Below are 16,962 nucleotides of genomic sequence, written 5' to 3' on the forward strand. Positions count from 1 at the left end.
GTAGACTGGCTCACAAGAGCTGAGTGACTTCTGTCCCCCTGAGGAACGAGATGTTCTCTCCGGTCTCTGTTATGCAAAAAGACAAAAAAAAAAAAATCGAGTACAACAGAAAAAACATGGAGTGAAGGGTCAGTCAGAAATGTTTTTGACCTCAGCACACGATATGGATTACTGCTTTCTTTTTAACTGCTTCTTTGTTTCAGTGACAGTGTGACATGTTATGTAAAGAGGATGACATAACATTAGAAGAAATAATATTACGATAGCAGACATCAGTTTGCTTTCTATATATAACCTTTCTACAGGCGAAAAGCTGATGAAATAAAGCGTAATTGTAAATTTAGTAAACTGCAACCTAAAACCTATATTAACACAGCGCCACCCACTTAACCTACAAACTTCTGGTGTACAAGGGGTAGCTAGTTAGAAGAAAAATAGCTAAAAGGGAAAGAATGTAAGCTGCACCACAGCTTAGCACAAGATAATTTGGGCTTTCTTGACCTCTCAGTAGAGTCCCAGAATGAAAATATGGAACTGGAAATGAGCATATCAGATATGGTTTGAAGTGTTTTATCCAACAAATGGTCCTAAACTCAAAATCTGCTATCAGTTAAGATTAAGAAAAGATAATAATTGTTCCCCCTTTGCAAGCTATAACCCCCACCTTGTTTTAAATTAACTTTTTGACTAATCAGCTAAGGCGTGTTTCATCCAGAGACTAGTTGTAGACCACCTGGCAACTACCGGTTGCTAGGGAAAAACAAATGCTCCCAGAATAGTTGCAAGTAGTTGCTGGCAGTCATTCTAAAATCTACTGCCAAATCCTAGTCTCCAGGGTCACCAGTCAGTGACCCCATGATAACCGCCATCAACAACAGAAAAATGTGCATTCATCAACTGATTGGAGAGTGGTTGCAGACCAAGAAGAAAAGCGATATGCAAACCTGACACTAGACACCTTCGCCTTCAAAGAAAACGCAGTCCCTTTTGAAACATGATGGTTATTTCAGTAAGGTAGAACTTGTTATTTGACGTTCGCTTACTTGTTTTCATCAGACCTTTTCAACCTTCACTATCACTCGAAGAGTAGTTTTCATTTTTCCATTTTCATTGCCTGATATTGAAGGTCTGATCCCACCTCATATCATTCAATGACTTAACAGTGAAACAGCTGACCTCTCTTTTCTATCATACTTTTATATTCTACCACTAATTAGTGCATTTCTAGAAAATGTTTACATCAGAGGAATGAAACCACATGAAAGAGGAAATAAACGAAAACCTTGAACTTCTTTATCATTGTGACTCCATGTCAAAGTGTGTCCATTCGTGTTTTGTGTAACATCTTTCTACAAGGTTATTTTTAGACGGATTTCCTTTGAAAAGTGCTGCAATTTCCCTAATGTTCTCAAGCAGTTATGACTAACAAAAGTCATTACCTTGGTGAAACTTTCTCTAATCTTCCTCAAAACTCTGACAAACAGCCGTTTTCATACTCTGCCAAATGACTAGCATGTACTTTGCCTCCAAGCTCCTTGCTCTGATAGATGCTCCTTATGTCTGCTGTCCTCCCATCACACTCCCACTAGTTAGGCTTGCTTCCATCAAAAAAAGTTTTAAGGACAGCCTTGACATCACACAGATAGAGCTTCACATATTGATGTCTAATGACCAATGGCAGTGAGCTGTGGAGATGCTGCTGATGCTCAATAGTCACTTCTTGTCCAGTGCAGGCAGACGTTTTGCCTGCAGTATGCAAAGATTAGTGCAGAGTCTAAGAGTAGTTGGCTCAGAAATTATAGCTAAGTAAAGCGACTAGCTTTAAAATGACAGTTCACGTTATTAAAGGTGACATCTGCTGTTAATACGTGACTGATGACATCCAATTAGTGTTTATTTTTGTAGCTACTTTAAAGTCCAAAAATGCAAACTGTTAGACCTTAACAAATTACAAATGAACTGAATAACAATGAGTACCGCACCAAGTCCTTGCTTAGACCATTATCTCATTTCTCCTTAATGCCAATAACAAAGTCGACACATTTGGCAAAAACACTGCCTCTTTATCATTCTGCCCCACGTCGCTTGATTTTCATTATGCGAGTTAGCCACAGTCTGCACATATGAATAAGTTTACTAGGCATCAACTGGATATCAATCTGAAGACGTCCTATAAAAAGGATCATTTATCTCGCCAAACACCTCACTGAACTGCACATCCAGTTTCCATCTGTGGAACCAGTTACATCACATGGGAAACAAAAACCTGTACACCATCGCCCTGAGTGCACAGCTTTTAACAGCCCTCGAGGATGTACAGGAGTACAGACATAAGCCTGTTGACCAAGTTCTTCTCAGCTGCAGCGCGTGTCCTTTGAAAATGAAAATGAGGACGCCTTTATTTGTCTCTATTTGTGTTTAAGCAAACTGGATGATAATTTCCCAGTTGGCGATGTAGTCTACTTACTTTGGGATGAAGTGAAGAGGCGAATGTGAGCAGCAGAGCAGTTAATGGCCTTGATGAATTTGTGTCTGTACACTCAGTATGCCTGATGAAAACCTTATATCTCTAAAACCAGTGTTCACTGGGGGTTTGATTCTGCACATAAGATACAGGCACTTAGTGCGTGATGGTTAATAAAAGCTCAAAAGATTTGTCTGAAGAGAAAAACACAAAAAAAACACAGATATAAAATATGGAGTTACCTTAATGGGAGGTTTGTGTCTACTGGGAGCACAGTGCTGTGCATATGCAGTGGTGACCTTCAGGAAGTATTTTCACGAGGTACTTAATTTTAAGAGGTATAACCATTCAGATGGGGATAATTATTTAGCCTGTACCTTTTAGGATTCTGTATTGTGCCAACATTAAGACTCAACAGCACATGGTGGCATCATTTACACAAAACAGGTGTAACAAATGAAGATATATTAGAAGATGTTTCATTTACGGCACATTAAGCATTAAGCCAATATTTAAAATATTCTTTTTGTGGAAATATAATAAACTCTATGATCATTACCACAACAAATTTATGAGAACAATTCCCCTTTATTAACCAGAATCCATTTCTTTAAATTAGTTTAAGGTTGGTGATTTTAAACTGGCCATATGTCTAAGTGTGAATGGTTTTCTGTCTCTCTGTGTCCTGTGATAGAGTGGTTATTACCCCACCTCTCACCCAAAAACAGCTGTGACAAGCTCCAGTGGTTAAGAAAATGAAGCTTTTAACATCGCTTAAAATAAGAGTAAAAACTACAAGCCGACTCAAACTTAAGAGGCTTTCGTTAAAATGTAGATACACGAATGACTTAAAGTGACTCGCTTGGCCCCAAAGCCAATGACATAATGTATTTTATGCAGCTTCTAAGACACGTTACTTCAGAAGACTCAGTCTTAATTCTTGGCACATCTTGAAATATTTTAGCATAACTTCTACAAGTGTCACCATCATCATTATCACGCGGCTCACTTATTTTGATTAAGCTGTATTTATGCAGCTACATTTGTTGCGCATGCATTTGCATGTTACATTTTGAAACAAAAGGCTTGTAGACAGCACTGTCCATCCATCCATCTTTTGAAGCGATCTTCCATCAAAATCTGTGCCACGTCTCTCTGGCTCTCTATTATAATGTCTCTGGTTCCATTAGCATCATACAGTAATCCAAAATTTGTAAAGAGTGTCGTGAACTGAATCAGTGACCTTTAATCCTCCTTGTTGTGCACTCTCTTTTCACGTCTGATGTGTTACAAATGGCCCATTGTATCAGACAGATTTTACCTCGTTGCTCAAATGCATCTCCAAATGAAGCCTCTAATACTACTCTTGCCTGCTGTCTCTTTTCAGGTCGGCGCTCACTAACACTCAGCCAGCTGTCCTGCTGAAGTCGACACCAGTGAAGTCTACCTTCAGGATACAAAGGCTGTCCATTTCCACCAACTCTTCACACTGAGCCAGCCCATCACAGCACTCCTTAAAGCGGACGGTATACAATACATGCTGTCATCTGGCTTTGCTGAAGATGATCTGTGTGAACTGAGAAGGAAGTGATCAAACATTTAACAGAGGAGAGAGTGCTTGAAACTGAGGGAGAAGGAGAAAGGAGCTTTTCCCTTGAATCCTGCTCATACAGTCGGCACTCTTACTGAGGCCAGCCTGTCCATCACTGCCTTAAAAAGTGCTCATAACTATCACTGAACCGTGAAGTGCATGTTGTAATAATTGTTATAGTACAGCTCTAATAACAGATCAAGGACACTTTGTTGGATTTTTCCGAGCTGTGAAAAGCGTACTTATTCTCATTTTCCTCACGCCGATCATCTATTAAAACCACTACCTGTCTATTTGAAGCAAGTGCCGCTCGGTACAGTACTATTTTTGCATGACCCACTGCCTGCATGAGTAACCAGGGTCGCTTTTGACTTCGAAGAAGGACCCTTGAGCCCACAACCATCTTCTGACTGTCTGCCCAACTGTAGCATTTGAGTGTGGGGGGGGTGGCTGTTTCAGATTTAGGCCTCTGGACACTTGCTGAAGATGACTTGAGTTGGCAGGCCTAAAAGCCCCTTACCAAGCGAGAGAGAATTTGACAGCAGGACACACACACACACACACACACACAAAGAAGACACAAATGTGGATGCCGAGGCGGCTTTGAGCCATGCTGGTGTTGCTACTTGTGGAGCCCTGGAGTACAGGCTATCATCATCCCTATCATCATTCACCCAAGCTGAGGAAGATTCAACGGCCCGAAGGAAAGAGGCTACACTTCTGAACGATTCGAAGGAGACTGAAATTGTGCTAACACGCAGAGATCCACAGCAACATCCTCAATAACCCATATAAACACTAATACTCCCCTCCACAAATCCTTAATAGAGAAAAACAAGGCTGCGGCGGGCGTGAAAGGCACAGACACTGAACAGGTGAGCAAGCCCTTGGCAATCACATCCTGGGTCGATCAGACCTTTCACACACACACGCACGCACGTACACTTCATTCATCACAGTGAGGAACACTACACTTACATCTTGCTTTGAGCTACAGGATAGGAAGGAAGACACTAGAAAACACACACCAGCTCTGTGCTCCTTTACTTCAGAACATGATTAAAATGTTTGTGGGAAGTGGGGGGTCAAAAACAAAAAAAACACAAGGGAGCGGAAAGGGAATGCCGAGGCAAGAATGCCGAGGGAGTAAGAAAGAGACGGGAGTGGTGGAGGAGGAAGAGATTTGGGGGAGAGGTGCATCTAAATGAAAAACAGAAACTAAGTTGCAGTGGAGGAGAGGACAGGAGAGGAAGCGGAGAGCCGATTGATCCAATCTCAGTGTGCAGGAATCAACGGACGACTGAAGAGGAAACGATAAAAGAGGATTAGAGAGATAGAAACAGGGGAGGAGAGGAGGAGGATGACTGCACGGACACTTCTGTAAACAAACCTGAAAGTAGATATAATGAAAGATTATCAAGGGGAGGTGGGCGGATTGGAGAGGTATACGGCGTGATAAAGATGCAGCGAGAGAGAGAGAGAGCGAGAGGATGGACGAGGGAGGGGAGAGAGACGAGAGAAAAATCAGGATCATTAAAAGAACGTGTCGATGGGAAACCTTGGCATGTGGGCAAGAAACACACATGCCAGCTTGTGCCAAGAGGATGTTTATGAAAGGGAAGCAGGGATAGTGTGGCACTGAAACATATGCTAGTTGATATTCATAGAGCATCCCAATATGGTCTCAGCTCGTACCTTGACAGCCCCTCTTGTGTGTATGTGTACCTCTTTCTTTCTTTTTCTGTCTCTCACATGCCGGGGAAAGAAATAGTCAGATTCGAGCTAAAAATACTATTAAGAAAAGAGAAAAATCAAGTCTGGGTCCACGTCGAATTAGGTGGCACACACTCTTTTTCACCCTGACATATCAAATGCTGCCGGTGTCGAGCTGAGACAGGAGCTAGTTGTTGTTGATACAGATCTTTCTCTCATACACAAACGCACACATGCATCAGAGGCACACACACAAGCATGTACAGGTACACAAATGCGGCTATTTTTACATCCATCTCACAGAATAGAAAAAAATGACACCAAACCAATATTTGGAGCCATTATTCTTTTTCCAGCTGATAGTGACTTCAGTCTTCACTGCCAGGAACTCATTTCCCCCTCTCTCCTCCTCCTCCTGACTGTCCTACTGTCCATCTGTCTCCTCGCCTCCACCCCTCCCTCCTTGCCTCTCAACTATTGTTGCCATCTCTCGTTTGCTTTGCATGGATTTTGACTGCAGCCAAGGGGCAATTTTACATGTAGCACAGAGTTCACATACAAACACACACGCACAAACATGCATGTGCAGAAGGGGCGGAGAAAGGGGGGGGGGGGGGGGGAACTTGCCTTTAGAGGATTTGTTTATCAAATGTGCTGTCAAATCATGTCAGGCATTTCACATCAGGGCACATTTTCCAGCCTCGGGCTACTTAAAAGAAAGGATTCAAACACGAGGACGCCACAATGCAATTTCCACAACTTTCACCACTGTATATTTTTCATATTCTAAATATAGTGAGCCGTGAATGTGCACGTACGGAGATCATTTTATCTGAATTGTAAATTCATGTTATTGATGTTGGTGTCAAGGATTTGCAAGGAGACAAATCATAAAACATCGACCAAGGAACCTATTAATGTTGCAGAGAAATGCTTCTCTGTAAAACATCTCACTAAAACATTTCTGGGGATTTCAGGACCACTTTCCTGAATAATTTATAGAAATTTCACGAACAATAACAACTGAGTGAAACCATGCATTATACATGTCAGCTTGTACTGAGACTTCTGTATGTGAATGCTTTGTGCTCAGTACATTTGTTTATTTGTGTGAGCAAATTTCTCAGTGTGTGTTTTGGTCACGACCTCTGATAGATAAATTGTGTTTCTGAGTATACAATATGAAACCTAAATTTCTCTGCTTTTCTTCTATATTCTCTTCAGTTTTATCATATATATTTATTAGGGGTAGATATAGGGCAATAACAACAAGTTTAGTAGTTCTGCTACTCTCTGAGCCATCAACTGGACTGTGGGCAATTAATCTGATTTCCTCCTCCCCGATCTCGCCTCCATTTTAGTTTCATGTCACTCACTCCATTTCAGTTAATCTCTGTGGAAGAAAAAAAACAACTCCTCTTCACTTATTTTTCCTTCCTTCAAATGTCACTGTCCAATTTTCTCCATTTCTGTCGTCCCTTTGCTTTCTCCGATTCTCGTAATCCTCTTCGTCCAGTCAATCCACCCCTCATCACACTCTGTCTCTAAATGTGCGTTTGTCTTTTGCTTGGTCGCCCTGACCCATATAATAGTGGGCAGCTTCTTATAAGTGCATCTGATGATTCAATCCCCAAATCTTTTGCACTTTAGAGATTTAAAGAGACTCTACTTTTATCAGCAGGTAGAAAACACAGCACTTTGGTCGAGTAATTTTGGAGATAGACCCCACAGCGAAACTCTATCTCGCTCTGTCTCGTCCTTCTTTTTTGCTTCCCTATTTGAATATAATGAATTTTTTTTTCTCCATTCATTTTAGAATCATTGGGTTTCAGTGTCTGTACTTTGTTTTGATCCAGTTTTCCATTTTCTCTCCTATCAGGAGCTGTGCGCCACCATGGCAGCTGAGAGTGTTGCAGAACTCCGCGATTGGCTCTTCCTGCTCCTCCTGTGCCTCACCTTATTGGCTGAGGTGCTGGAACTGGCGGCAGCGGCAATTGCCATGGAGACGGGAGAGGGAGACGAGGGCATAGTTTGCCCCTCGGTTTGCCGCTGCGACGAGGGTTTTGTCTACTGCAATGACCGTGGCCTCAGCATTATTCCTCCGCTGCCGTTAACGGCTGCCATCCTGTACTTACAGAGCAACCGCCTGAGTAACGCCGGGCTGCCACCGTCGCTGGAACGCAGCACTTCCATACGAGTGATTTACCTGTATGCCAACCAGTTGGATGAATTTCCTATACACCTCCCGCCTTCATTACGGGAGCTCCATTTGCAGGATAATAATATACGAACGTTACCGCGGTCGGCTCTTGCCAAGTTACCATTACTAGAACGTTTACACCTGGATGATAACTCGATATCCACCGTTAGCATTCAGGACCGAGCCTTTTCTGGGACCCCACGGCTTCGACTGCTGTTTCTGTCTCGGAACCACCTGTCAAGCATCCCCGCAGGCCTGCCAACATCCTTGGAAGAGTTGCGACTGGATGACAACAGAATCAGCACCATCCCTACTCATGCCTTCCGTGGGCTCTCCTCTCTGAGACGCTTGGTCCTGGACGGGAACCTGCTGGCCAACACACGCATAGCAGATGACACCTTTTCTCGTCTTTCCAACCTGACTGAGCTTTCACTGGTCAGGAACGCTCTGCAGTCTCCACCTGCCAACCTGCCTTCAGCTCACCTTGTGCGACTCCATTTGCAAGACAATGGTATGACCCACATCTCGAGGGGGGCGCTAGATGGGATGCGGCGGCTGCAGAGGCTGGACCTGTCGGGGAATAATCTCACCACTCTGCCCCGGGGACTTTTTAAGGACACAGAAAGCCTGGAGCTGCTACTGCTGCGAGGAAACCCCTGGTACTGCGGCTGCAACCTTCGCTGGCTCCATGCCTGGCTGCACGGTCGGGGGGCGGCGGTTACAGTTAGGGGTCTAACCTGTCAGGGGCCTGAGCCTGTAAGGGGTCAGGCCCTTAGAGACCTAACTTCTCTGATGGAGCAGTGTGAAGGTCCCCCTCCTGTTCCTAATACTGGAATAGGGATGAACCCAGCAGACAAAGATGGAGGAGGTGAAGATGGTGTTGGAGGGGGTCAAGCAGTGGCTTCAGTCCCCCATGGCAGCACCACCACTACCTCTCTGCTCATCCCCACACAGGGTTCTCTTTTCACCCTGCGAGCTAAGCGGCCAGGCCTAGTTATGCCTCTGCCCCCAGGTGAAGGAGGGCACGTATCTGGAGAGGCACTGGAGCTGACTGTAAAACCTCTCTCTTCAGACAGCGTGCTGGTGAGTTGGCTTTGTCCAGAGCCGGCACCCTCCTTCCGCCTGTCGTGGCTGAGGCTGGGCAGCAGTGCAGCTCTCGGTTCAATAACAGAGACTTTGGTACCTGGAGAAAGGAGGCAGTATCTTCTAACCCAGCTCACCCCACGCTCCCATTACCTCATCTGCCTGCTGCCATTACGACAGGAAACTTCCTTTGGGAGCCCCAGCATGGGTTCGTCTCGAGCTGTCAGCACGGACACGGACAGTAAAGACTCAGCCCCGGCCTGTGCACAGATAGAGACTGGAGATGCTCTGGCACACTCAGGAGAAGAGGGCTCAGATAAAAAGGGACGAGACTCAGAATTAACAGCCCTGCCACTGGCTGGGATTATTGGGGGTGCCACAGCATTAGTGAGCCTTCTGTTAATCTTTGGCATCTTCTGCTGGTATGGACAGAGATCAGGTTACATATCCGGGGACTCGGGCTCATACAACAGGGGCCGGGGAGGAAAACATTATGATGACTATGTAGAGTCAGGCACCAAGAAAGACACTTCCATCTTAGAGATCAGGGCCCCTCCTGCAGGGTTTCAGATGACAGCTATGGCCCATCAGCCTGTTCAGCCTAAGCTGGAGGATGTCACCTACATCCACACCATTTTCCCCTCCTCCTCCTCCTCTTCCTCCCAAGCTAACGGGACCTACCGGAGCAGTCACGGAGCTGGCAGCCTAAATGGCACCATCCTCAGCCAAACCAGCCACCATCGTGTTACATATGGCACCAACCGTGGCTACAGAGAGGGTGGCATCCCTGACATAGATTATGCCTACACGTGATGATACAGGGACGCACTCCCTGAGCCACGAAAGCCCTGTTGGCTAGTGGTTATTTTGTCCTTGGTTTCCAAAGTACCCTCTGTGCCTCTGCTGGTTCAATTCTGATTGGTTTGTTAAGTAGAGAATTTCTGCTATGTTAATTGGACAATTGCTAGAGTGACAGAAGTGTAAGTCCTACTATACTCTTCTACTGTATAAATACAATTTATAGTAGGCCCTTCTTTCAGCGCTTCTTATAAATGGTTACAGTTTCTCTTTTGGATATCTCAGTGTCTTTCAAACCTACTGTTCTTCTCAGCTAATGATAATACACAGTAAATTATTTGAGGTTGATATACTAGGCTTAGCTGATTTAGAAGGAGATATATTTATAATATGGGGAAAAGGCACTTGATGTGTATAGAGATAGGTCTCAAATCTTCCAACCAACTGTAAGCTTTGTGCTGTATAGATAAAAGGGATGACAGAGGAAGAAATCAATGGTTGGTATAACCCACAGATGACAATGCATCATGGTTGACATGAAAAGATGTGTTCCAAGCCCCTTCCTTTCCTCTGGTTTATTCCCCTCCTTTTTAATTTTTTCCTCCTTTCCGCCTCTTTTTTTTTTTTTTTTTCTTCAGCTGAGGCTCTTTCCTTTTATTTCTCTTGTGTCTTTTGTGGTGCTGTGAGCAGAGGACGACTTTGTTCTCGCCAAGGGAGCTGACAGCAGTGATAACAGTTCTGACAGAGACGAGAGACACAAACCACAGCACGAGGAGACTAATGAGAGTGAGAGAGAGAGCATGTGTTTGGGTGGGGGTGATGGATGGATGGATGGATAGATGGATGGATGGATGGATGGATGGATGGAGAAAATATCAAAGGAGATGAGGAAAAAAAGAGGGTGCGGAGCTGTGTTGGGGGGAATGTAGACGCAGAGAGAGGTGTGTTGGCTTCAGGCAAAGAGCGAGGACAGAAAAGGGGAGCTAAGTGGAAAAAAGGGCGTGTGACAAATGCAGCAGCAGGAGGTAAAAAAGCACACAAAGAGGAAAAAAGGTGGGGGATCAAGAAGGGAGTGGGTGGTTAAAGAAGAGGGTTGACAACTGGAATAATGTGACATCATAGTCCAAAAAAGAAGAGAAAAAAAAAAGAATGAAGTTTTTGCCCACAGTGTACCCACTGCACTCAGCACATGCCGAGTGATAACAGAGTGCATGCTTCCTTCAAGGACTGTTTTCAGGTGCCTGTGATCATTGAAATTCAAAGATGAATTTAACATTTCTCGGTAGTCACTTCGTGTATCTTTTTTTTTTTAAATAAACAGCACATTTCAGGATTTTAAAAACATCGGTAGGACAACAACAAGGACAAGAAGCACGGCGAGACAATCTGAGTAAAAAATACACTGATTGCCAAGACCACAGGACAACAGACAAGCCTGACAAGAACGACTATTATTGTAAAAAAAAAAAAAAGGAAGAAAAAAAACTTCATCTTGGAATTTCAGCACTGCATGTACCCAGTTTTTATTGTGGTCTGGTGTCATTATTAAATTATCTTTGCAAATGAAGTGAAAGAATCCTAATCACACATCTTATTATAGTAACCCATTATCTTCTAGAGGATGGCTAAACCTTCTTAATTAAAAATAAGTTTTAGCAGCTGACACTTTTTTGGTGGAAGTTGGAACGGCACTGGTCTGATTACTCTTTGTTAAAATCCACTCTTAACAAATCTATTCGACTACAGCGGGGGGAAAATATTTTTCTCTGTGTTTATTTAAAAAGAGAGTAAGAATGATTTGTATATAAAGACCTCTATTAGTGGCTTACAATATATTGATTGACTACAGCAAAAATACCAGACAGGAATCAGGAATCAGTTAAAAACACCTGACCAAACTGTAAAACTCCCAAAATTAAAAATTTAAATATTTTATCCCTCTGTGTAAACAAATGCCAAATGTTTCCCTGTTGCAGCTTCCCAATTTTAAGTATTTGCAGTTTTTCTCAGTCTTATTACTCAGTAAATTGAAAATCTTTATCTCTTTTTACTGTTAGTTAAATGAACCAAGCAGTTCAAAGACATTACCCCAGGGTGCAGGAATCTAAGACAGACGTTTTTCCACAATTGCCTCACGTTGTATGGACCAGATGATTCAAGTGGACCTATTCTGCTCATTTCCAGCCTCATATTTTTATTCTTCGAGCACCAGAGTTGCTTTGCATGAATTACAATCCAAAATTACCGTCATTTATCTCGGTGCAGCCCCTCAGTTCACCCACTGTCTGAGATGAGCCACTTCAGCTCCCTTTCCTGTGCCCCTCAGAGGGTTTGAACAGCAGACTGGTGGGAGTGCTGTGCTCACAACTAGAGCTGTGTGCCTGTGATGACCATATTATAGAGATCGCCTCGTATTTGATATGAACAGATCAAAGAGTAGAAACAAAAAAATAACAGAGCAATTTGAAGTTAGTTTTTTTAAGGCCCACGTTTGAAATAGGGAAGCGCATAATAGGTCCTCTTTAATCAGTTAATTTAGATCAACAATGAAATTGTGGCCTTTCCTCTTACACTGTCATATACAAAGGCAATTCATTTACTTGTATTATAATAAAGATTAGCTGAATTGGAGAAACTAAAACAACTAGTATAATCACACCTGATCTAGTGCATTCTGGGAGGTGAAACGTATAAGTTGACTCAGGTCGTGTGGTTTTATAGGCCTTAGCACAGCATAGACACTATGTTCTGGTGACTGGGATCACAGCCTGACCGCTACACTGTGCAATTCAACTCAAAGACAACCACAGGGAAACGAGCGACCCCCTGCTTTCTGACCGCCTCTCGCTGACCACACTAATGTACTTTAAGGCAGGAGGAACATCAAAGAAGACGCTAATAAAATACAGCCAGAGATTAACAGGAAGAGGAAGAGGAGAAGGTAGAGAGAGAAAAATAAAGGGGGAGAGTGGAGAGGGGTGATTTAGATAGAGCCTGTAAGTGTTGAAACCCAAGTCTTACTTTGTGTAGCTCTCTTTCTCTTTTTCAACCTGTGTTACAGTGTACCAGTAATATTGGAAGAGCTCCGGTGTGGGTTTTTTAGGGTTGTTTTTTTTTTTTTTTTTGCATTTGTTTTATTATTTTTTTTTAATTTTTTTAAAAGCACTGAAGCTTCCTTTCATTCTGTGTAGAGATCCTTTTCCTTTAAAAGTGTCACCCTCAGATGTGATAATGAAAACACTCTTATGTATAAACATAAAAAAAGGGTGCAAAACGCTATTCCATTTATTGGTCTGTCGTCTTTTTTTCTACGCAGATGAATAAAGACTTCTAAAAGGAAGAGCGGATTCGTGAGTTCTGTGTGTGCGTGCGTCTGAGTGGAGTTCATCAAATCGGAAGGAAAGGCTGGAGATGTCAAAAAAAACACCAGAGTGGGCGGGGGGAGGGCTTAAAAACTAAAAATCAATGGGAAGCTCAGATTATTAACATGATTTATGACGAGACGGAGCAGGCCTCGTTAAATCACACACACAGCGTCTATGCGCTCCGATTCCATTCGGAAGGACGCATATTTTTATCCTGACAAGTTCAAGTGCGTATTTCACAGAGTGACACGAGAAACTCGGCTGCGTCCATTTGTATGGATGTGTTTGTGCTCGGTGCTCCTGAGTTTGGGTGAAGACATGCCTCTCATTCTAAGTGAGTGCTAATGCTTGTGTAAGCATGGATCAATATAACGAACGGGGGAGTGTATAAGTGTCCATCTTAGAGTAACTGCTTGTGATGGGTGTTTGAGAAGGAAGGAGTCTGAAAGAAAAATACTGTAGACAGAAATGGTTTGCCGCACGCTGATGACTTCGTATGACTATCTACAGGATCTGTGATTATACGTCTGGCGGTGTGCGGCTGCATCTTGGCGTCCACGCTCTTAACAACAATGGCCCGAGTTCTCATCGGTCATTATGGACGCCTTTCACTGCCGCGGTCCATTATCTAACGTCAGGTCCTGCAGCTTAATTATCCTAACTCGCATTACACCCAAGAAAAAGATGTATACTCCGAGACTGGGGGTAAGCATCTGTTTGGGCTAAATTTATTCTTGCACTGGTCGGTTGCATTTTAAACTCTATGCTCAGTATTTTCTTCACAACAGTGCTGCCACGGATGATTTAAAGCCGCAACGCGAGTTATCTTCCGCTGTTTGCGTGCATTTATAAGCTTATTTAGTGAAAAGGTCACTGTATTCCTCTCAATGCATGCATTTGAGGAAATGCATGTATGCATGCACAGTCAACCGAATCAAATCCACAACATAATCTTTTTGGCACAGATAGTTTGAATGCAAATGTTTCTACAAATACTGAGGCAGAGCTGAGAAAAGAAAAGGCACTGCACGGGTGAATGTGTAAGTTTACATTTTCTTTCTTGACTTCGCAGCAGTCAAGGGCACGGCAGAGAAAAACATGAACAGATGCAACATATAAACATGAGAGGACCTCAAATACTGCTGCGTTGTCAAAGCCGCTGGCGTTTCACAGATATGCACAAGGTGTCCTTTAGCATTGGTGCCATTATGCACTGTCTTTACGGCAACAGTCAAACTGCCCGTTTACTTCTAACTCATCACATACAAATGCTTATAAATGACTTCTTGGTATTGCACTTAAACACACAAGGTAGCTGTCATTTTTTAGCATGCATTTAATTTGTGAAGGGGCTAATTGTTAAGCCAAATTAGCGCCACAATCTCAGGGACAACAGACAGCTATTTAATTTTTTTTTTTTTTGCTTTATATGCTCTCCATCTGACCAGATTCGCATTGGTCATTGCCAGAGTTACTTTCATACAAAAAAGGGCACCGTATCAACAGCCAAATAACCTTAAAATTCACTGAACTTTCACTCTGAGCTAGAGCCAAACTAAATGACACAATGTCAAAGACCCTGCATTTTGTTATCACAGCTCCACAACCAGTAAAGCTTATAATCTAAAAATGCTAATCTAACTTGTGTGTGTTAGGGTGTTCTGCCAACTTTTGTGCCTAATGCTTTAAGCTTTGAGTGTGAACATATCAGAACTGGCACATTTCAGTATGTTTGATCTCATAATAATGTTGTTATGGCACGCAGATCCAGCCACAGCTTCACCGGCTGCAGCGGCAGCTACTTCCAGATCAAGCTGAGTGTGACGTTTCAGAAAAATACAGCACTGTGCAAAAGTCTTGAGCCGGCCCTCAGTTCTTTATAGAAATGGAAAACGGGTACAGCAGTTTCTTGAAACAAACATTTTCTCTGTCAAGATGATCACACACAGGGTGCTGCCGGTGCGTCGAGCCACCTGGGGGGCTCTTCAACTGGTGGGGGAGATTGTCACATCTTGCAGGAGCTTTCCTCTCCTCAGGAGCTCCCTCTGCAGGAGGGGGAGATACAGGAGAGGTGGAGGAAGATCTCAGCCTGGGTGTTTATTGTCTTATGTAGTCTGGAAGATGAGTGGATGGTGGGGTGGGTGCAGTTTTCTCTGTGGTGGGGTTGGGTGGACTGTCCCGGGCTCTGTGGGGCCGGGCGGCGCTGCTGCACTGGGCCCGGTCTGGATGGGCCTGGGCCCCCTTTCCCTGGCGGGTCGCGGAGTATGGGGGTGCCTACTGGGGTCAGCGGGGGAGCTGGCCCCAGGGAGGGGTCACTTGCCCCTCCCTTCCTTCCCTCCCCATCTCCAGCTGCCTCCCTCTTCCCGCTCCACCACAACCACCCACACATGCAGGGCCTTGGAGTAGGGGTATGTCACCAGGGTGCAGAGGAGGCTACCCCCCCCCCCCCCCCCTCTGTCCCCTTCTGGCTGCCTCTGCCTCAATTTTATCCCACAACTTAGACATTCACATTACTCACACTCTCATTACACATACATATAGGATCTTGGGGGTGGGCACGATACACGGAGTCCAAAGTACCATCAGGGTGTACACCCCACCCCTGGCGTCGTTGCCCACCTCTCAATTTTAAATACACGTAGACATTGAGGGCTAGCAGGAGGGACCATGCGCTTACCTGCTGCTCTCTGGCAGGTAGCTCCATGCCCTCCTGGGTTTTAAATGCACCTTAGAACACACATGCATCAACATTACAATGAGCGGGTGGAGGGAGGTTCGGAGTCTTCTCTCACCCCCGTTCTCTGCGACCTGCTGGAGCAGGGGGGGCTAGGACTAGGAGGAGGAGTTGGCCGTCCGACTGCGGTCTGGAGTGTGGAGCCTTCCTGCTGCTGCGGAGTCGGGGCGGTCTGCCTCCCCCCACCGCAGGGAAAAGGGAAACACCACCTGGGTCTGGGTGCAGTTCCCCCCTCCAGGGGCGGGGGCACCTAGACCCGGTTTGTAGAGTACGCTTGGGGAGTGTGATCGTGTGTACAACGTCTCTTTATGTCTGTCTCCACGTTGGTTGAGTGTGGAGTAAGTGCATATGAGAGCATGAGGGTGGGAATGGATGTTTGTATCTGTGTGTGCCTGTATGTCTGTGTCTATATGTCAGGTTGGGTGTCAGGCGCCACCTCTCTGGGGACATCTCAGGCCCTCCAAGGTTTGGAGGCCTATCTCCCCCTACCACCACTTCCCCTGCCAGTGGCGGACCCCCTCAGACATCGGTGCGTTGGTGGTTCTTTGTGTCCGGGGATGGGCGTCCAGGTACACACCGGCTCACTCCTTGGCGGCCGCTTATCAGGGCCTGGGGCCTGGGGCTCGCTCGGGCCACTTCGGAGGTGGGGTGCCCCCGGCCTCTCGGCCTGGGGCTCGGTCACTCAGGCGCAGCTGGCTGCCGGCGGAGCTCACGGGCGCGTCACTGCAACTCCCCCTGGCTTCTGCTCCGCGGCTGCTGAGTGAGCCCTCATCTGGGACTCTCCTCAGCTCTTTCTGGGACAGTGGCGCGGCTGCCCCTCTGTTGGTCTTCCTTGGTCTCTTGTGTTCTGGGGGCCTCTGGATGTCTGGAGTTTTGATCTCCTCCACACCTGCTTCACGCCCTGGAGGACGGGGCTGTGGCCCCCCCACACCCTCTAGCAGATTATTACATGAAGGAACCTTTTAAAAAACAAAAAACAAACGCGTCCATGCTCACAGGTGTACACACGGGTGA

General features: G+C 45.0%; 2 protein-coding genes across 4 annotated transcripts in view; one reads left to right on the top strand and one right to left on the bottom strand.

Moving 5' to 3' along the window:
* flrt1b (fibronectin leucine rich transmembrane protein 1b) overlaps positions 1-13,119 on the top strand; it is a 37,875-nt gene extending 24,756 nt beyond the window's left edge. For all 3 annotated transcript variants that reach the window (XM_080901672.1, XM_080901671.1, XM_080901670.1), the window contains exons 2-3: positions 3,852-4,930; positions 7,648-13,119. In XM_080901672.1, the coding sequence (XP_080757798.1) occupies positions 7,663-9,864 (2,202 nt within the window). In that variant the 5' untranslated portion in view covers positions 3,852-4,930; positions 7,648-7,662 and the 3' untranslated portion in view covers positions 9,865-13,119. The remainder of the gene's footprint in view (positions 1-3,851; positions 4,931-7,647) is intronic.
* Positions 1-16,962, bottom strand: part of macrod1 (mono-ADP ribosylhydrolase 1) — a 148,942-nt gene that overhangs the window by 99,842 nt on the left and 32,138 nt on the right. The window lies entirely within an intron of this gene.

The sequence above is a fragment of the Rhamphochromis sp. 'chilingali' genome (assembly GCF_963969265.1).
Source record: "Rhamphochromis sp. 'chilingali' genome assembly, chromosome: 13".
Classification (NCBI taxonomy): Eukaryota; Metazoa; Chordata; class Actinopteri; order Cichliformes; family Cichlidae; genus Rhamphochromis; species Rhamphochromis sp. 'chilingali'.